Consider the following 21,804-nt stretch of genomic DNA (forward strand, 5'->3'; position numbering starts at 1 on the left):
GCAGAGGAAGAGGGAGAGGGAAACTCAAGCAGACTCTGTGCTGAGCGTAGAGCCCAACACAGGGCTTGATCTCACGACCCTGAGATCATGACCTGAGCTGATACCAAGAATCAGACGTTCAACTGACTGTGCCAGCCAGGCAACCCTGAAGACTACCTGTTTTTTAAAATAATAAGCATTCTTCAGCCTATTGATTCTTTTGTGGGTTTATCATAGGATCATAGAATAGAACTAAAATGGACTATGAAATATCAACTAGCAATTGAATCTAGAAGTAAGAGGTTAACATAGTTTCTGTGATAAGCTTATGCCCCCTATTTTAAAAACCCTAGTGCTGCATTTCTTTAAACATCTCATTTATTACTTGATTATGAGAGTTGGTGCATAAATCCTATTTCCTTTCTAGCAGGTAAGGTCCACTAGCCTGCTTCTGTTTTGCTCGCTATGCTTCAATGCCCAGGCCCCGGGGAGCTGCTCAGCACATATTTGTTGACTGGCCGACTAATTCACTGACTCACAGACAGGCCTTGCCCACGACCACCTATGGGAGTAGCTGCACGAAACAGGCCAGCTCAGCAGACAGGAGTCAGGGCTGACTGCCAGGGTTTATGTCCTGACTCCACCACTGGTTAGCAAAGTGACCTTGGGAAAGTTGCATAAGCTCTCTAAGCTCCAGTTTCCTCATCTATTAAATAGGGATGATAATTCCTTCTTAGGGCTCTTCTAAGGAAAACACTGGAGATTCACTGTCAGCATTGCCTAATTGGCATGCAGAATATGTGCTGTCTCCCCAGTCGGCGCTCCACATCCCAGCCACCCCCCAAGTAGCAGAGTAGTGATCCCCAGTGGGATGCTCACTTTCAAAGGCTGCCAACCTCTGCTTTAAGGCATACAAAGAAGGCTAGTTATTCTAAAACTTTACCAAAAAAAAACCAAGCAAACAAAAACACCTCCATAGATAATCCCCTCCCCAGATTCATCACTTGGGCTCTCCAGAAGTATTTGTCTAATATCTCTGCTCTCTAATTAAATTATTTTTGCTCAAAGCCAGACTCTCAAGTGAACTTAGATAAGCCAAGTTCCTTCAGAGAGTTTACAAAGCCTTTCAAGATCTCACACCTGTTTCACCCTGAGCTCTCCTCAATCTTCCTTCCATCTGTACAGAATCTGTTCTTTGAAAGCACCACGTTCTGTTTTACAAGCTCTTCCCTCAGCCTGGCATACACTCCCTGTCCTCTGTAGCCGTAGGTCTCAGCTAAACCATCACTTCCTTCAGAATGCCACCCTCTAACCTCCAGAGATGGGATTGGAGGTCCCTCGTGAGTCTCGGTCACCCATGCTCCTCATCAGGACACTCATCACTCCCATAGGAAATTGCTTGTTTTCTTGTCTGTATTCCCCACCAGGCCATGAGCCCATCACTGTTTCGCCTGGCTCAGTACCGGCTCAGTACACACTCAGCAGAATCACTGAGTGAGCTAGTGAATGAGAGAAGCTACATTCTGTGAAACAGAGCAAATGAAGGACAGGACCGTTGAATTTACTTTTTTCCTTTCAATGTGTATTGGATATGGGGAAACAGCATCTTTCTTTATTTAAAGAACATCTCATGCTTTTATTTGCTTGAAGATCTAATCAAGGTACCCCTTAATCTGTTCTCCCCCACCCCCGCCAAACAATCACAGTTGATCTTTATATTTGACTCATTATAAGATGAACCCTGAAGTTATTTGCTAATTTGGTCCAATGAAAGAAGCTTTTCTGCATGTTTAGATTCTAATTTGCTACTATTGGGTTTTCAAAAATCAATATCTGATGCTACATTTGTGTTGACCTGAGTGATTTTAGAGGCTCACTTACTTAAGAAATGCTCATTAACTCCTCTGTCCGTAGCACGGGGTAGAGGACTAGGGCAGAGGTTAGGGAAGTGTGTAGGTTAGGAAGTGTCAGTGCCTGCCACCCAGAGGCAAAGTTACCATGGTGAAAGGTGAAATAAGCACAAATACAGAATATTAATTAAGACACACTGTCTCATTTCAATGTTTATGCAATCCTGAGAAGTAAACAGAATCTTACTTATCCCTCCTTACAGACAACAGAAACTGGCTCAGAGAAGGCATGATTTCATGTACTGATTAGGAAAGGACAAACCCAGAAACTGAGCCCAGATCTGTCCAGTCCCAAGTCCAGATTGTGCCCTATTGGACCATTCCATGTCCCCATAACATGCCCAGTGAGACCCATAGAGTCAAGTGAAAGGCAAGGCCAAACATAGTGTGAGTTCATGAGCCAAGACATCACACAGGGAGAAACCTCCTCCTCCTCAAAGCCCCAGAGACCAATAACCCTTAGGTGCTTAGGGAGTGGGGCGAGTGGTATAGTTTGATGTCTGACTTCCCAACGAATGTGCACAATCTCCATTCCAGCATTTTGCTGGAAGAGAATTATCATTTTTCTTCCCTCAGTGGAGAAAGCAGCACAGCCTACTCCAGGAAGCTCTCCATCTTAATACGTGAACTAAAAATTCAAAATGACAGTTTAGCAAGGCATGGGAGTTTTGTCTTTCCACTCTCATTTTTGCCTTACATCAAATCAAAAGAAATCTTGGTCCGCATTAAGAGAAGTAAATTAGCAGTAGGGGCACCATTAGTTTGTTTACCCAGCATAAAATTATGTCCTCTGTAAACGGGAATATCAAGTAGCATAAAAAGCCTAGGTGATTTACATTTTCTTTTTGATTAGAGGATTGCATCTACTATACTCAAGGAAGGAAAATCTCTCCCATTTAGCTTTTGAAGATCAAAGGGGCCATTAAATATGCCATATTATCAGCATTTTTTTTCCTTTTTTTTTTTTTTTTTTTGGTTAAGACCAAGAGGTGCTTTACAGATTGAGATTGTCATGAGGAAAAGGGAAGACTTTATTTGGGGTCATAGGCACTGATTGTGGACTAGCCCATGTCCCTATGGTAGGACCATATGTTTAACCTTTTGCTGAAATAGGGCTGTCCTACAGCTTAGAGCACACGCTGACCTGTGTACTGTCTTATGTGCCTCAATCCAACAAAACAAACGAATATGAACGAAAAGCTTTCCAAGTGAGAAACCATCTGATTCTAAAGATTGGGGATCTTTCTACAGCACACATGATAAAATCTACAAAGACACAATGCAAAGCAAAATCACTTAGAAGGAGGATGAACCTAAGTAGGCATTCCACTGGGATAAATCTTGCTTTCCCTTACAGGAGGAGCAGACTAAGGAACGTATTACCCAGGCAATAATGGCATTTTCTTCCTAGATAAGCAGCCAGATGTGTATGTCACCAACCAAAACACGCAGTTTTTTCACTAGCTGAAGTCCTTAAGGTGTGCATAAGTAATAGCATCCCTTGAACCATAGTGATTCACAGCTTGTGTTTTTCAGCTGTTTTCTGGCATTTATAAATTATTCCCCATTTTTACTTCCTAATTTAACAAACTCAGAGAGTTAAGAACTTATGCCCTTATGTATACTGTGTAAGCCTAATTTGAGCCTCAGATATACCTTCAACACCTAGGTAGTAAAAGGAACATTGTAGGGAGAGATTCAAGTAAGATAATCAACTAAATATAACAAGTAAATTCATTTTGATTAAGGACCTGACATTTCCTTTCTGCTTTGGGCAGCCAACAACCACTAGAAGATAAATATTCAGACCTCCGATATGACCCAAACTGGAAGAGTAAGAAAGAAGAGGGGAAGTTGCTGACTATGGATGCATTGCCAGAATCTGTAAACAGCTCTCCTGAAAATCTGACTTTGGATCCATTGTACCCTTCCAAGGAAACGTCAATGGAACTCTCAGAGGAAAAAGGGGAACCCAAGAGTAGCCCACAGAGTGCTGCCTCCTTACTTGGCAGTGAATTTTTAAGCCCAAACTATGAGCGTGGTGCCCATCACAGCCAGCCATTTTCAGAGCTGAGCGACAGTGATTTGGGGGAGAAGTCAAGCAACCTCTCTCGGTACCTGAAGAGTTCAAGTTCCCATAATGAGGTTTTCCTGCCAGGATCACGTGGCCCTCGGCGAAGGAAGTCCAAACAATATTTTGTGGAAAAAAACAAGCTGACTTTGGGATTACCTACTCCTAAAACCGACTCTTATCTTCAACTTCACAATAGAAGAAGAGGGGAAATTCTCCCAGAACAGGTATGTAAGTGCTACTTAATAATCTCTTCCATGCACTAGACTGGAATTTGCCTTTATTTGAAATGGCTGGAGATCACTTCCGTTGAGATGGTGATGTCATTGTAACCATGTGGCTAAGTAAAACAAATGTCCTATATCTCACTCCTCTTTGAAGAATCAGAGGAATTATTCCACTTTTTTTTTAAGATTTTATTTATTTATTCATGAGAGACACACACAGAGAGAGAGGCAGAGACATAGGCAGAGGGAGAAGTGATATGGGATTCAATCCCAGGACCCTGGGATCATGCCCTGAGCTGAAGGCAGATGCTCAACCACTGAGCCACCCAGGTGTCCCTATTCAACTAATTCTTAAGAGCAAAATCAAAGCCATCAATGTCTTGCAATGCTATAATTTAATTATTATATCCAATATATTTTCATTCATGGGGTAAACGGGTGACGGGCACTAAGGATGGCACATGATGGGAATGAGCACAGGGTGTTATACTATATGAATTTATATTATATTTATATTGAATTTAAATATTTTTTAAAATTAAAAAAATTCAAGGAACCATAGAATTTTTTTAAAATTTATACTCCACTAAATAAAATATAGGACTGAAGGTTTGATTCCGTGTTAGGAATCGCTTTGTTTCCAGTACAGCACTGGCTTTCAACTCTATTAAAAGTCCCAATACATTGGAGGGGACAATGGCACACTCATGTCAGTAACAGCAACACACACAAGTGATTCTCAACTTAAATATTATAAACATTTGGGGTGGTAGCAGGCGGGTGGCAGGCTACAACATGTAGTTGTTTTGTTTTGTTAATTATCCAGGTGATTCTATTACCTTTCCAACCACAATTGATAATCACTACACCACCCTTTATTTTGAGCAAATGATATCATTAAACTTTAGTCACTCCATCTATGGAATGAGAACAATAAATGCCCTCTTTTTTTCATCTCATCATTTCAAGAGTAAAGTCTATCCCTGGTGATGGATTCAAAATCCGCTGGAGCCAATAACCTTAGTTCTATTTTATGGGCACTCATAAAGCTCTTATCAGCACACCTCCTAGTGGACATGTCCATGGGCATAAAAAAAGAATGCTAGATCAGTATATCCACCATCCTTCTTAGAGAAACAACTTGAAATTCATTATTTACTAATATGAGGTCATTTTTTAATATGAAGGAAAGGTTATTACATTAACGGGGATGCCTTTTGACCTATTCCAAATTCAAATTGGTATTATTTAAAATGCCCTAACCTGTCCTACCCGGTAAGTATTTTTTGATAAAACAGGAAAGAGGAAGTAGATGAACATTTGTGATTTGCTCTTAATTCAGAAACTCCCTTTATAAAGGATTATGGTCACACCCTTACTTTTGTAACTAATAATAAAACAGAGGAATGGATGTAGTATATTCAGCTAAATTACCAAAACAGACACTTAGCTGAATGCAAACAAAATTTTCAACATTTGGGGCCCAATTTTAGATGAAAACACACTTTTCATAAAATATTTGAAATTTTGAATTTTGCTTGGTTGCCCCTTTAAAGATATAAATTCAGCACAGTCCAATATCTGTGAAAAATGTTTATAGCCAGTAATTTCTCCTAGACTAGAACAATATTTTTCATTTATTTGCAAATGTGTTCCCCAAAAAAGCCAGTCTAGAAGGAGAGGAAAATAGTGAAGCCAAAGGAAATTTTAATTTCTAATAAAAGTGAAAATAGCTTTATTCTAAACTCTTTAATTGCTGATTTCTTAATTACTAATTTTTCTTAGTAGTTATAACTTCATTTACAAACAATATTGGTGAGAGTGGACTGTCAGTGACTCCACAGCATAATTTTTGGTTATGCCAGCGAGAAAACTTTAAAGCATTTTTGGCTTGCTCAATCTGTAGGCTCATAAATTAGTCTTTGAAGTGGCCATTGACCTTGTCTACCACTCTCTCCAGGTTCAAACGTCTAAGAGCTGATTGCTAATTACATTCAAAATTGTTTCTTCACCATTGCCCAACATACATTTCCTTCATCTTATTCCTATTCTTTTAAAGATAAAAGTTAGTTTGACCTAACAGTGATAGGACATGTGTAACTGTTTCATTGAATTATAATCAATAGCCTAGAACAATGTGTTCAAGTCATATTTATATATGAAGTATGTGCAAGTCTTTCTGTCAGTACAGATTAGAGGTTTCCTTACGGGCAAGAACTATGCTTTGTACCTATTTTTAATTGTCATAGTAACTAGCCTAACATATACTGTAAAGTCTCAAGAAATATATGAGGAATGAAAAATAGACCTCTTCCATCAACTCCAAACTTATTCTCTTTACTATAAATTTTATATGAGGGGGAAATGGTCTTTCTAAAGCAGTGGTTTGAAATCCTGAGAAACTATATTAGATTCACCTGAGAAACTAATTTTAAAAAGTGATTCTTGGCATCACCTAGACCAATGGGCATTTCTGGGTAAGACCCTGAGTGCCAGTATTTTTCTTTTAAAGATTTTCAACTGATTCTAATGTGAAGCCAGGTTTAAGAAGCAGTGTTCCAGACCAGAGCAGTGATTCTATTCTCATCCTTAGCTTCACAATGGAATCATCTGGAAAATTAAAAGAATACTGATTCCTTGGCCTGAAACCCTGAATTTCTGATTTAACTCATCTGGGATACACTGTCAGCATGGGGATTTTTCAAAGCTCTCCAAGTTATTCAAATGCTTAGCCAAGAATGAGAACCACTACTTTATATCAGGGATTCTCAAACATTGGTGTGCATCAGAATCAACTGGAGGGCTTGTTAAAAACAGATTGCTGGACCAAACCTAATGGTTTCTGATTCAGTAGGCATAAGGTGGGACCCAAGAATTTGAACTTTCTATATGGTTCTGGCTGGTGCCACTTCTGCTGTTGGGCCCACTGATAGCCTGATTTTTTTCCCCTCAAACTTTATGACACTCATGAACCACTCCAGAATCTCATTAAAATACAAATTTTGATCCAGTAGGTCTCAGGTAAGACTCAAGAGTGCGCATTTCTTTTTTAAACATTTTTTAAATATTTATTTTAGATAGTGAGAGAGAGCCCGAGCAGCGGGAGAGGGAGAAGAAGACTCCCCACTGAGCAGGGACCCCAACATGGGGCTCGATCCCAGGACCCTGGGATCATGACCTGAGCTGAAAGCGCAGACACTTAACTGACTGAGCCACCCAGGTGCCCTAAGCTGTGCATTTCTAATAAGCTCCCAGGTGATGTCAAGGCTGCTGGTTCATGGACCACACATAAAGCACATACAGGGTTTTTCAGAAACCCAATCACAGTTGTGTAAGTCAGTATCCATAGAGTATTGATGTCTTCAATGGCTGATAGATTATTCTGCTGGTTTGGGAGCAGGAGCTAAGAATTGAGGGTGGCAGGTTTCAAAGGTATTGTTTAACATTAAGCAGCATCTATCTGGAAGGTTTTCATGTTTAAAAGTCTATTTTCTCCTCTTAATTTCATTGAAAGAGATGACCAATGTTTTGTAACTGAAATTTTGAAAGGATAAATGACATCTATTGCCAAATGAATGACTCAATGTCAATTACCATTACACAGCCAAGAAAATCAGCTTTTTAATATATCATTTTAACACAAGTATTTATGCCCAGGGTCTTAAGTATTGCCTTTGGGAATATTTGGGAAGTATATCTAAGAAGTTTACAACATTCCAAGAAAATGTCAACTTTTTTTAAAAATAAAACTCAAAAAGCTGAATAAATTCAGATAAAAAATAAGAGCAGGAATAATAAAGCAAGCTCTGGACACTAAGAATCATGAGAGAATCTGGCACTACTATGTAGTGTATTATAAAGCCTCAATAAGTAAATATTAAGATAATATTTAATGCACATATAGACAGAAAAATGGAACAGGGTAGAAAGTCTAGAAATAGAGTCAAATTACATATGGGAATATAGGATATGATACAATGATTTGATAAAGCAGTATCTCAAATCACTGAGGAAATGATGGGTTGTTCAATAAAACTGGGTAGCCATCTGGAATAAAATGAAGTCAGATCCATACCTCATATCATACAAGTTCCAGTTGGATCAAATATTTAATTTTTAAAAATTAAACTATAAAAATACTAGGGAAAAAAATAAGCAATTTCTCCCATAACCTCAAGATGGTTCAAAATCCAAAATCTACAAAAGATTGATATATTTGACTACATAAATACCAAAAATTTCTGTAGCAAAAAAAAAGCAAAATATAAGGAAGAAAAATATTTCTAATTTATATCACAGGTAAAACACAATATCCCTAATATATAAAGAGCTCCTTAAAATCAAGACCAAAAATTCCCATATAAAAATACATAAAGGCCATCAAGAGAAAAGTTTATACATTATTTCTATGATACATATGAAAAGATGCCCAACCTCAGAGAAATACAAATCAATACTACATTAGGATTCTATTTTTTTTAAAATTTTATTTATCTATTCATGAGAGACAGAGAGAGAGGGGGGGAGAGAGAGAGAGAGAGAGAGAGAGAGAGAGAGAGAGAGAGAAGCAGAGACACAGACAGAGGAAAAGCGGGCTCCATGCAGGGAGCCTGACACGGGACTTGATCCCAGGTCTCCAGGATCACGCCCTGGGCTGAAGATGGCTCCAAACCAACGAGCCACCCAGGCCGCCCTATTTTTTTACCTATAATTAAACCAACAAAATTCCAAACATTTGCTGAACCTTTAGGCAAAAAATACAGTCAAGTTTGTGAGATAATAAATTGGTATAATGGGTATGGAGGACAATTTGTTAATATCCATTTAAAATATAAATACATATGCTCCTTGAAAAAGTAAAACATAATGGCTAAGAGAATAGACTTCAGAGCCAAGGTGGCTGGCACCACCACCTGCTGTCTGACCTTGGGCAGGTAGCTTAACCCCTATATGCCTCAGTTTCCTCATCCTTAAAAAAAGATAATAGTACTTTCCTCACAGGATTATGAAGATTAAATAAATGAATAAATATATGTGTGCAGTTAGATCAATGCCTGCTTTATAGCAAACACTGTATAAGTATTAGCAATGATTATTTGACCCCACATATTCCACTCCTAGGAATTTTTCCTGGTTATATATGTGCAGTTTTAAAATAACTCCTGTACAAGATTATTCATTACAGCCTTTTTTTCAGCAAAGGATTGGAAACCACCCAGATGTCTATCATGTGGGTAACACTGAAATTATAGTACATCCATAGAATAAAGTACATTGTAGCTGTTAAAAAAAAAATGAGGATGTTCTCCATGAATGATTATGGACAACTTATCAGGGTTTATTAAAAGGGAAAAATTAAAGATATAGAACAGTGCAAACTGTGAAAAAATGAGGAAGAATAAAGATATATGTATATTTTTTGTTTGATATGCATTAAAAAACTGGGAGGATATCCAGGTGGTTAATTGTAGAGGTTGGGAGGGGAACAGATTGGGGGCACAGTCTTTCACTTTATACCATTATACAGCTCTTCTTTTTTAAAGCCTGCCTGTGGATTCACAAGACACTACATTTTGTAGTAACCCTTGTAATTTCACACCCGTGACAGCTTAGGGTAAGCCACGTTGCATTCTTGTACTTGTAAATATTGGCTCAAAGCAGAAGCATCAGTTTTTAAATTAAGCTGCCCCACAATTTTTTTTTTTTTTTTTTTGCCATTTTTCAGAGATCTGTTGATGGTACACTAAAATGCACTGGAAAAATCACCTTGGAATTCAGGAGATCTTTATCACATGACGTGTGAAGCAAGGAACTGATATAAAAACCAACACACACTAGAGGGCACCTAAGTATCACGGTCAGCCAGGAACTTTGCCGGTGAATATTCAGGACTTACTTTTACTCATGATTTGTTCAGTGTTTGTCTGAAACTCATTAGTTAGAATTTGAGTCCATTTATGATCTACCATTAAAAGAAATCTATGTCTTGAAAAAGGAGCTACCTTTCTATCTTGATTCCAGCATGACTTTGAAGACTGATGAAGGTAAAATCTAGCGTGCCCACAAAAGAGCAGTAAGTGCTTTAGACATGTTATTCTTCCCTTGTCCTGCCCGGAGGGAAAAAAAGAAAAAAATCACAGATACTTCGTGAAAGCAAATATAGAAAGGTTATACAGTTACCTATAGTCTTCAAGACAATATAAAGCCCTAGAAAGAATCCACTACCCATTTTGAAGGTCAACATACATTTGTGGCTCCTGCTGAGACAGCAGGTGTGTCAGCCAACAGACCTTTATTGAGCACCAGCTACATGCTTGGTGCTCAGTGCTAGGGATGTAACAAACAAGGCAAAGGAGCTTGGGCTTCAAGGAACTTCTGCTCCAGTCATGTAACAGAGGCAAGAAATCTAACAAAATAATTTCAAGTGCCAATACATATCTTAGAGAATACTGAATAACTTTACTTAATAACACGATGAAGGGGGTGTAGCTAGGATGTCTGAGTACTTGGGAAGGACCCTCTGAGGATATGTCATTCAAGCTGAGATGTGAACAGATGAGAAAGAGAAAACTATGGAATCTCTGGGGGAGGAGGTTTGGTTTGTGCCAGCCCTGGTAGCACAGGGGCAACCGCTAGGGGCAACACAATGCTATGGGAGAAAAAAATAAAACCAAAACAAAGCACCAATTTGGAAGTCAGACAATCAGGGATTATATCCTGACTCTCCAGCATATTAGGTGGTAGCACTTCCTAGATATTTGAGCAAGTGATTCTTTAAGTCTTACATTCTTTATCTATTGTATGGGGTCAATTTCTGCCTTAGAGGCCTATTGGGAAAATTATACAAAGCCCCCAACATGTAGCAGACAATAAAGGGAAGCTATTGTCACAATACTGGGCATTCTGAAGCCCTAGGAAAGGAAAGGAATCATTCTGGGAACAGGCCCTTCGAAACAGATTTTTTTTTTTTTTTCCTTTTTTCAGGTCAATAGTGCCTCAAGATGAAAGGAATAGGACTTCAGGTAGAATAAGAAAGTATGGCTAAAAAAGTAGCATTTCAATGCCTTAGTAGCCCAATCTATATGGTATGACTCCCAGAAGACTGTCCACAAAAGGGTATGTGTAGGCACACTTCGCACTTGCCATGTCTATGCCAGATTCAAACTCTCAGAGTGGTACACAAGGCTCTCCGTGACCTAACCCCTTCCTGCTGCTTCAGCCTTTCCCTTTGTCATCCCCACCCTCAGCCCTGCCCCTTGCATCCTCAGGGAACTCACAGCTCCCAGAACCCAGCATCTCCACTGCGTTTCTGGTCATGCTGATGGACCACTCTTTCTTGCCTTCTTTGCTTAGGAAAACCTTACCCTCCCTCTTGAGATGCAGCTCAAAGGCCTCTGCCTTCTACCGCAGACCCGGGATTATGGGATGACCAAATGAGATACTGTATGTGAAAGCTTTGTATATAACATGTAGCCCTACATATTTATTATTGAACATTTGATTTAATTTAGTCTCCTACTGGATAAGACTAATATTTTAAAAAAATTTTTTAAAAGATTGATTCGAGAGAGAGAGAACATGAGTGGGAGGGGCTGAGGGAGAAGGAGAGAGAATCTCGAGCAGACTCCCCACTGAGCACAGAGCCTGATGCAGGGATTAATCTCATGACCTATGAGATCAAGACCTGAGCTGAAACCAAGAGTTGGCGGCTTAACTGACTAAGCCACTCAGGTGCCCCTAGACTCATATTTAAGTAACAGATTGCTCTTCTTTACTATAGTTTTAGGTTTATATAATTATCTATAAAATTAAGCTATACCTTTATTTCAAGTGATGATCATTCTATTTGGTTAGAAACAGAATTCTTTTTTTTCTTAGAATTCTTCCAGTTTGGTTATATTTTTCCATCTCCCCTCTATTATATGCATAAAAATTATTCTTCTATAAAGTACTCTGTATCTTCATTGATTGGGTTATTTTTTCCTTTTGCCCTGCATGACCACAACAAGAGCACTTACTTATGACAGCATAATTCAAATTGAACTTTGGAGTTTTTTTCTAGTATAACGCATTTCCTAAGGCATTTTTCTGTGCACACCACTCAGCACTTAGTTGGTTTAACTACCAATTGTATGATCTATAGAGTGACACTCCATTAATTCAGCATTACTGCTGAGGGAATCCATGATAAGACAACTTTCCACGTAACCAAAGCATGCCCTTTCAGAAACCTGAACCTTAACATAAGCAATCATTTCTCAGGATGGCTTTCACAAACGTGCCCAGAGGGCCCCACAGGCCTGGCCATCTTCCCCAGGCCATTGTACCTGCTTATGTGGTAAAGTCCAGAGCCGTGGTAATGGGAGGAAGGATGCTCTGCCTGTTTATTAAATGACCTAGTCCACTAGGAGTCTGAGTCATTTTTACTGCTGTCACTGTATCTGCTCTTTAGGAGCTTACGGCCTTATGGGTAGCAGACATTGGAAGAGTCAGCATCAGGGTGCCTGGGCGGCTCAGTCCATCAAGCGTCCACCTCTTAATTTCAGCTCAGGTTGTGATCTCAGGGTTGTGAGATCAAGCCCTGTATCAGGAAGTCTGCTTGAGATTCTCTCTCCCTCTCCCTCTGCCCCTCCCCTCCCACACTCCAAATAAATAATAAACAAAATTTTTAAAAAATAAATAAGATAGTACCTGTAGAAGAGACACGTAAGGTCCCAAAGGAACACAGAAGAAAAACTGCCTGAGTCTGTCAGGGGAAGCTTCACAGAAGAGGCAACCATTGAACAAATTCTTCAAAAGGAAGGTAGCAGATGGTGGTGGGCAACAAACATACTGCAGGCAAAGGGAGCAAGTGTGATGGCGAGAAAGTGTTAAAAGGATTTGGTGTAGGTGGAGCCTGCTGGTACAGTGGGAACCTCTAGGGTACTAGTCAGTTAACCAAATATAGTGGTTAAAGCAGATGTGAAAAATGATGACCCTAAATAGTTGATTTTCACAGAAGAATATAAACGTACAGGAACTCACCAGTCTGTCCTAAGGGGCCGAGACCTCTCCTGTCGGTGTGTGTGATCCTGGAGTACGCTCTTGTCCTTTTGCATCAGTTTGAGAGACCTAGGATTTTTACTTTTAATTTCTTAAAGCCAAAGGGAAAACTTGGGAAGCCTTTAGAGAGGATCTGAGAATATAATCTTTGATTTTTTTTTTAAATGACTGTTTCCCCTAATCTCTTATATATTTTCCCCCCTAGCCGTCACCTTGCCTTTTGCTTTTTTGGGTCACTCCAAATTATTTTATTTAATTTCCTGAAAATAACAACTCTGTTCACACTCAGATTTCTCCAAATTATCTAAGTTTCAAATACATTCTTAAAATTTCCACAACATGTACAATAAAAATTAACAGGTTACGGGCACTAAGGAGGGCACGGGTTGTGATGAGCACTGGCTGCGATACTATATGTTGGCAAATTGAACTTATATTTTAAAAAATAAAAAAGTCTGTGGGATCCCTGCGTGGCTTAGCAGTTGAGCATCTGCCTTCGGCTCAGGGCATGATCCCGGGGTCCTGGAATCGAGTCCCGCATCAGGCTCCCCGCAGGGAGCCTTCTTCTCCCTCTGCCTGTGTCTGTGCCTCTCTGTGTGTGTGTGTCTCATGAATAAATAAATAAAATCTAAAAAATATTTTTTTAAGTCTTCTGATCCAACCTTAAAAAACAAATAATAAACAAACAAACAGGTTTGCAAAGAAATGCAAAAGCCTCTTGGTAAACATACCACTCAGCTGGTGGACACAGAAATACCAAGGCATCCTAGAGAGTAGCTGGCCAGCCGTGAGCATCAGCTGTGGGCATTAGTTGGGATATCTTAAAGAAGGACTGGAAAGTGCTACTTAATCCAGTGAGTTGAGAAGATGAATACTTCCATGTTGTACCTGTCTAGACTATGAGGATGGGAGCGTGGGTATTTAGGCCAGAGAAACTGGCAGGTGCCTTCCATGCAGGCCCTTGTATGTCACTGTAACCCAGGAGCTATCAGAATGTGGTCCCTGGAACCTGCAGCCTCCGCATCACCTGGGAAATTGTTAGAAGTGCAAATTCTTGGGCCCCATCCCAGACCTCTTGAATCAGAAACTCTGGGGCGAGGCCCAGCAATCTGTTTTAATAAGCCCTCCGAGTGATTCTAATGCATGCTCAAGTTTTAAAACTGCTGTGCTAAAGAGTCGTGCCTTTCCTCTACATGATGTGTTATCACTGAAGGATTTTAGTAATGGAGCAATTTGAATTCTGTGGCCATCCAGAGGTCACACTTACATATTCTTGGTTGTGTTATATAGAGCTCAGGTTACCTGATTAATCAAACACAAGATATTCCTAAAAATCTCTTTCATATTCTTAAAAATAGTTAACTGCTTCATTCATTGGCATATATTTATTAAGAGCTTATTATGTGTCAGGCATTGTCTTAGGTACTCAAGCTAGATCACTGAACCAAAGACAAAAGTCCCAGGCCTCGTGGGGTTAACTTTCTAGTAGGAAGAGATGGACAATAGACAAAATAGTTAAATCAGTGTATTTGTAGGTGATAGAAGGACTAGGGAGGGAGAGAGAGAGAGAGCAGAGAAATAGGGAGTTTGGGTATATGGGGGGGTGGGTGGATTACAGTTTTAAAGAGATCATGAAGGAGGTGAGAGAGCTCATCATGCAGATATTTGAGGAAAGAATGTTCCTGGAAGACAGAACAGCACATGTGAAGGGTGAAGGCCCAGTGGTCCTGGGCGGAGCAAGCAAGAGAAAGGAAAAGATAAGGCCTGCTTTCCACCTTATTTTGTTGATGGTTGACAACCTGGCTTTATTATAAACCACAAATCTGGCCAGATAAACAAGTAGGGTCTCCGTATTCTGATTGTAAATGGAGAGTTCAGAGCTCAATGTAGACAGGTCTTTTCACTCAGTAATATTTACAGAGCATGTATGTCCGGGCACTTTCAGGGCCGCCCCATGGCTCCCATTAATACCGCTGCTGGAGCTGGGACTTACAGTCTAGAGGGGAAACAAACCGAGTCACCCAGGCCATACCCATTACAAAAGGGAAAGTACAGAGTGCCAAGGCCGTGAGTTCAGGTGCATCTATTGTAACCACAGAGGTGTCAAAGAAGGCTTCCTGGAGGAAGTTCCATTTCAGCTGAGACTGGAACAGCAACAGTAAATAGGATTGGTCAGAATAAGTGAGGTGAAGAGGTGCTTCCCATCAAAGGATGGCCTACGCACAGACCCAGAGATCCGGGTACCTGTGGCCCAACCACAGAACTAAGAAAACACACAATGTGAAAAGAGCAGGAAGTACAGGAGGCAGGGCCTTACAAGCCTTTAAAGGTTAAAGCAATGGAGAAGCACTGAAGGGTGTTAAAGCGGTGGCCAGCATAATTCATTTGGGGGTTTCATTTATTTATTTATTTTAAAGAATTTATTTATTTATGAGAGACACATGCAGAGGGAGAAGCAGGCTCCGTGCAGGGAGCCCGATGCGGGACTCGATCCCGGGACCCCAGGATCATGCCCTGGGCCGAAGGCAGAGGCTCAACCACTGAGCCACCCTGCCGTCCCCATTGGAGGGTTTTAAAAGCTGCAGGATCCAAAAATGCAAAACGTAGTCTGCCCAAAGGTCATCAAATTCTCACTGAGCCCATCCGTGTGAAATGCAAGGTGACACGTTCCTCAGGAAGGGGCCAAGTGGCCAACCCGGAGCCAAAATATTTCATGCGTTTTGTCTCTAAATCGCTGCATCCCGAATACAAATCCCCAGATCATTCAAACAGCTGTGCAAAATACCCATGTTAGAGCCGCACAATGGGGGGGCTCCCTGCACCCCCTCACCTCTGCCTCTCTTGCTGGCCCTGTACCCGCAGTGCTGCCGGGGGGCCGGTTTTGACACGGAGCGCAGCGTATTAGAAATCGCACAGATCGCTCCTTAGCCAAGTCAGCCACCGTTCACTGACTCCAGGGATTGGGTCCCGAAGGGAGGGGGACAGAGGGAACAGATGTCCTGGAGCAATGGGAAGCAAATACTACAGTAAAAAAAAAAAAAAGAAAAAAAAAATCAGACCCCTTGGCCTGATTGATTTTGGATACATGCTGGTGGTTAATACCATCCGGGAGTCACAGGGAAACTGATCTGTCCAGCGTAGGGCTCTGCATAAAGTCTAACAAGACACAGCATCAAGGAATAAAGGAGCGAAACTTCCAGCGACTTCAGAACTTAAGGATCATATGCTTTCTAAATAGGTTGCAGCGTGTGTCTGTGCAGAGCTCTTCGGGTAAAGCCTCAACTTCTCTGTGCGGCGCCGATCCTCTAAGAACCCGCCGAGTTTCTTTGAGAGCGAAGTAGCCGCCCAATCTAGCTCAGCTGTACTCAATCTGAGTCGCTTCCCTTCCTACAAACCCTCACTTCAAAGCAAGGAACATAATGTACAATTTTTTAATGGCTCTAGACTCAGGCACTCAGGCTCTCTGCTCTGCGCCTTACCTCAGTGTAAACACCTAATCAGGATTGCCCGTGCTTCATCAATAGCAGCCAAATGCAATTCGAGAACCGCAAGCCTTTGAAGTCCTCCCAGCAAAGGCCGGTTTTCTAGTCTGGGATAATGACATGCCATGATTGCTGTCTTTGTTGTATCTTTTCAGTAGAGAAGCAATTATAGGCCTCAATTTAACAGAATAGACATTACACAGCTTATGATGCTCAAAATGCAATTTCATTTGATCATTTTCTCGATTTGATTGGTATTAATAGAATGGTTCGCCAAAGGGAAAAAAAAATAGCTGGCAGAGGTTGTGTCCCATTCCACTTTCAAAGAGATAATGTAGAAGTATGCTTTACTTGCCCTGAGACTCTCACTGGGGTGATTCAGACACTGAGTTCCACCAAAACAGCCTGCAGATGGAAATATCCTATATCCTACTACACTCCCTGGGGAAGGAAGCGGAGGACCATGTATTTGTAATTTGGAAACTTCTCAGCAGAGCTATGTGAGGGATCCCATCACGGCGGTCAAACAATCAGTATCGCCAGGGACAGGCTGCATCAATTAAACCAAGCAAGTCCCTTTTACAAAAGCCAAGGAATCAAACATCCTAGTGGCAGATGCAGGAAATAGCCCAATTTTTTCTCCCAAGCTCCTGATAACATTTTTGTCCAAGACATCACCTGTTTGAGGTTTGAAAAAGGATTATTTCCTCCCCTGCTTAGGCAGCCTATTTAGACTTTTTTCCCAACTCTCTAGGCCTTCATTTCTCATCCAGGAAAGAGATGATTTTCCTTTTAAATGAGTGGCGTTTCTGGGGGGCCCGAGTGGCTCAGTGGTTAAGTGTCTGTCTTCGGCTCAGGTCATGATCCCAGGGTCCTGGGATGGAGCTCAGGGTAGGGCTCCCTGCGCAGAGGGAGTCTGCTCTTCCCTGCTTGTGCTCTCTTGCAAATAAATAATTTTTTTAAAATCTTAAAGAAATAATAAGATAAAAATAAATGAGGGATGCCTGGGTGGCTCAGTGGTTGAGCGTCTGCCTTCGGCACAGGGTGTGATCCCGGAGTCCCGGGATCGAGACCCACATTGGGCTCTCTGCAGGGAGCCTGCTTCTCCCTCTGCCTGTGTCTCTGCCTCTCTCTATGTGCCTCTCATGAATAAATAAATCTTTTTTTAAAAAATTAAAAATAAAAAATTCAAAAATAAAAGATAAAAATAAGTAATAAATGAGTGATGTTTCCTTTTAACATCACGGGAGTAAGGGATAGAAATCTTTGCAATAACAAAGCCCAGAGTTATGAAACCTAATACTTTTACAGTCTCCTCGTGTTTTTTAAACCAGGGCCATGAGAGGAGGGACAGAGAGACGGCATCATGGCACATAGTTCCTGACCTTTGGTGGTAGCATTTGTATTTTTAAACTTCCCATTTCAGAGCAGGTTAAGCTATTCCATGGTGTTGGGAAGTCTTCCTTTTGCAGAGTAGGTAATCTTTCAAAATCTGTTGAGTATTCCCATTTGTAATCAGGAAAAAAATCCCATAGTCCAACAGCACGTTTTGTTCCATGTATTCGCCATGATAATTCAAGCATGAAGAAGTCTTATTTTCATTTTTTCCCATTTCCAGATCAACCTTGAAGTATCTAAACTTCCATACCATATGTTTGCCATATCTATATATGTGAGTCTAGTAATGAGGACAGGTACACATCCAGGTGGAGATAAGAGTTCACCCAAAATAGTCTTTCTCGTGGCCACAGAAGCCACATCGAGTGGTGAGGAATGAGATTATCATCGGACTCTGGCTTTTTATTTTTTATTTATTTTTTTTAAAGATTTTATTTATTTATTCATGAGAGACACACAGAGAGAGGCAGAGACACAGGCAGAGGAAGAAGCAGGCTCTACACAGGGGGCCCGATCCAGGACTCGGTCCCGGGACTCCAGGATCACGCCCTGGGCCAAAGGCAGGCGCTAAACCGCTGAGCCACCCAGGGATCCCCAAGGACTATGGATTTTTAATATTAAACAAGTATTTCCCCCTCTTTCCCTTATTGAATAGCAATTTGCATAAATGTGGAGTAATAGTTACAAGCAGCAGGAGAATCTCAACATAAACATGACAGATTCTAAATCCCATGCTCTTTCCAGCATTAGACAGCTTGCTGCTTTTCACACAACACAGCCCACCAGGGGTAATTTAATATAATAAATATATGGGTACCTGGGTAGCTCAGTGGCTGAACATCTGCCTTTGGCTCAGGTCGTGATCCCGGGGTCCTGGGATCGAGTCCTGCATCAGGCTCCCTGCAGGGAGCCTCTTCTCCCTCTGCCTATGTTTCTGCTTCTCTGTGTTTCTCATGAATTAATTAAAATAAAATTTTAAAAATTATTTAATAAGTGTAAAATACAGAATCTAAATTTAAAGGTCTGTTACAGCAGTTTAGAAAGGAGGAAGTCAACCTTTACAAGCCATAAAGCACAGTGGCCAAACGAGTCCAGTGTGGGTAACCTGTCTCAGGAGGAATGGCAAAGAAATCTTTCCCTGGGTCCTGTAAATAGAGGAGGCTTAGCAAAGGCATCATAGTCAGCTGCTAACATTTGGGGCTATTGTCTGAAAGAGAGATTGACTTAATTCCATTATTTCAGAAGGCCGAGGGATAGAAATTACAGGAAGATATATTTATGCTCTCATAGGGTGAACTTTGTAACATATAAGTGATTGTTTGATGATGCAACAGTATGTTCACCATCCAGGAAGCAGAGAGTAAGAGAGCTAACACTTTATTCCATGGGATGGTGGAAAGGACCAGGTCTCCCACAGAAAGGGAATATTCATAAACCGCTTTACGCCTTCTCTCCTCCTCAGTCCATGGAAAATCTTTAAACCTTTAGTAATAGTAACATAAACAGGTAATTCCTGCCAGAAGAAGGGACATTGTTTAGGCAGCAAATGGATGCATCTCTACCAGGGATGGTACAGAAGTACTAAGCAGATATACTGGATTACCTCCAGATTCTTTTGCCAACATTAAGATTGTAGGACTTTAGTTTGCTTTCTGAAATGCTTCCTGGTGCCTGGACTTCCATAAAGCACAGAGACAACCTAATTTCTTGATTTAAAATAGGTAGCAGGGCACCTGGCTGGCTCAGTAGGGAGAACGGATGACTCTTGATCTTGGGGTCATGAGATTGAACCCCAGGATGGGTGTAGAGATTATTTTTAAAAATAAACTTTAAAAATAATATAAAATAGGTAGGTAATGAAGGCAATGAAGGGCTTCCATAATTTGGGGACCTAAATCCCGCGTAGCTGCCTTCATCAGTGATTCCCAAACCTGGCTGCATAGTAGACCCACCTGGGGAGCTTTTAAAGTATAATGCTCTCTGGGACACCCCAGAGCTTCTGATTTAATCGGTCTGTGATGGGGCCAGGGCACTGATATTTTGTCATTCTAATATCTAACTAAAGTTGAGAACTTCTGATCTATGTTGTTCAAATTCCCCAAGTGCCAACATTACAAATTTTGTAAGTCAAAGATGATATTTCAAAATTGCTAAATAAGAGGCTCTAGAGTTAGACTGCCTGGCTCCTCCACCTATCAGCTGTTGATTCAGGACAAGTTACTTAACGTCTCTGTCCTTCAGTTTTCTCTTCTGCAAAAAAGGGATAATAATAGTTCATGCATGATAAGGCTTAATATAGTACAACTAATATATGCTAAGTGCTTAGGACAACTACTACCACACTATGAACTTTCAATGTATATTAATATTATTTCTATTGTTACCATTATCTTGAAGCCTAGTGCTATTTCATTTCATTTTATAGACTCAACATTAGTTACTAAATCTGGTTCAGATAACTGTTCTAAAATTGGGTCCCCCACATATGTATTGAACACTTAAAGTAAACACTAGTTTGACCTCAAAGCACCAATTCTCACATCAAGCCTATAGGAGAAAACACTATTTATTCTTGTTTTTCTTGGGAAAAATTCAGGTCCCTGAGGTCTAAGATATATCCTTGAACTGAAAATAAAACATAGCCCTGTAGGACCTCTTTCTAGAGTACATAGATGAGTCTCATGTTTCTAAGACTAAAATGAATCCCACTAACACGCTTTATATGTTTATCCTCTCAGATCTACCCCATCAGTGCAACTGACAAGACATCCATTCAGAATGCCAAAGAGATGGAAAATGCTACCATCAATCCTGAAGACAAATGGCATCAAAGAGCCCAACAGCTAAAGGTTACCTCTAGATTAAACTCTTAATGGGTTTCAAGAGTTACTGTTAAATATATGTAATGTTCATGACTCACTTTTTATCACTTACAGGTTTATTATTATGCCTGAGAGTAGTTACCCACCCTTCTAGGGCTAAGACTGTTTTTTTCCCCAGATGGGCCATTGCTTGCTCAGCCAGCCAACTCTACCCATTTTTCCAAAGGTTCCAAATTTCCTGGAAGAAAATCATCAAATCACTCTTTAAATTAAAACCCCAAACAGAAGAAAGGCATGAAGAAAATGCAGGAGGAAAAAAAAATTTCAGTTGCATAATATTGTCCAAATGTGCACTGCTCCCAAGTCTGTTTCCTTATGGAGCTGGCAGTCACAGTGTCCCTAACTGATGGGCAACACAATCCCTAAAAATAGGCAGGAATCCCCCAGAGCGTCATTGAACCCTCATTTGTAGGATAAGAAAGCCTACCAACCAGGAATTTAGCATGAAAACATCCTTTTCTGGCCCTGGGCTATTCTGACATCATAATATGACTTTAGGGAAGATATTTGCAAAATAGTCCCCAGTGGCCATTTTTTTAGAAGAGGAAAAGTGCTAGCACATGATTTTGTCTCGAACCAGTGTCTGGAGTTACAGGGAGCAGTCACCCTCGCACCAGATTTTATCCCTGCTGAAGGAGGGGTGAGCCCTATGAAATCACCCAGCCTAGAAAGCCTACTGACACCATCAGTTAGAACTATGTACGGTGGTAAAGGTATAATAATAAAAATAAAGTTCATTCCATTTTCAGAGAATTTAGAAAAGAGGGACTGCCTAAATCATCATCTTTCCTTCATAGTGGCTTCCAGTCATTC

The 21,804-nt window shown here is 40.6% G+C and overlaps 1 protein-coding gene across 7 annotated transcripts in view; it reads left to right on the forward strand.

Annotated features, from left to right (window-relative positions):
* The window catches only part of JHY (junctional cadherin complex regulator), a 58,950-nt gene that overhangs the window by 12,934 nt on the left and 24,212 nt on the right, over positions 1-21,804 (forward strand). For 6 of the 7 annotated variants that reach the window (XR_013377047.1, XM_077893914.1, XM_077893917.1 and 3 more), the window contains exons 3-4: positions 3,668-4,187; positions 20,848-20,958. Coding sequence is in view for 5 of the 7 variants with exons in the window: in XM_077893914.1 (XP_077750040.1) it covers positions 3,668-4,187; positions 20,848-20,958 (631 nt within the window). In the remaining 2 variants the exon portion in view is untranslated. Of the gene's footprint in view, positions 1-3,667; positions 4,188-9,912; positions 10,065-20,847; positions 20,961-21,804 lie in introns of those variants that run through there. The other variant, XR_013377048.1, reaches the window with a different exon arrangement.

This window comes from Canis aureus, chromosome 3 (assembly GCF_053574225.1).
Source record: "Canis aureus isolate CA01 chromosome 3, VMU_Caureus_v.1.0, whole genome shotgun sequence".
In the NCBI taxonomy this organism is placed as follows: Eukaryota; Metazoa; Chordata; class Mammalia; order Carnivora; family Canidae; genus Canis; species Canis aureus.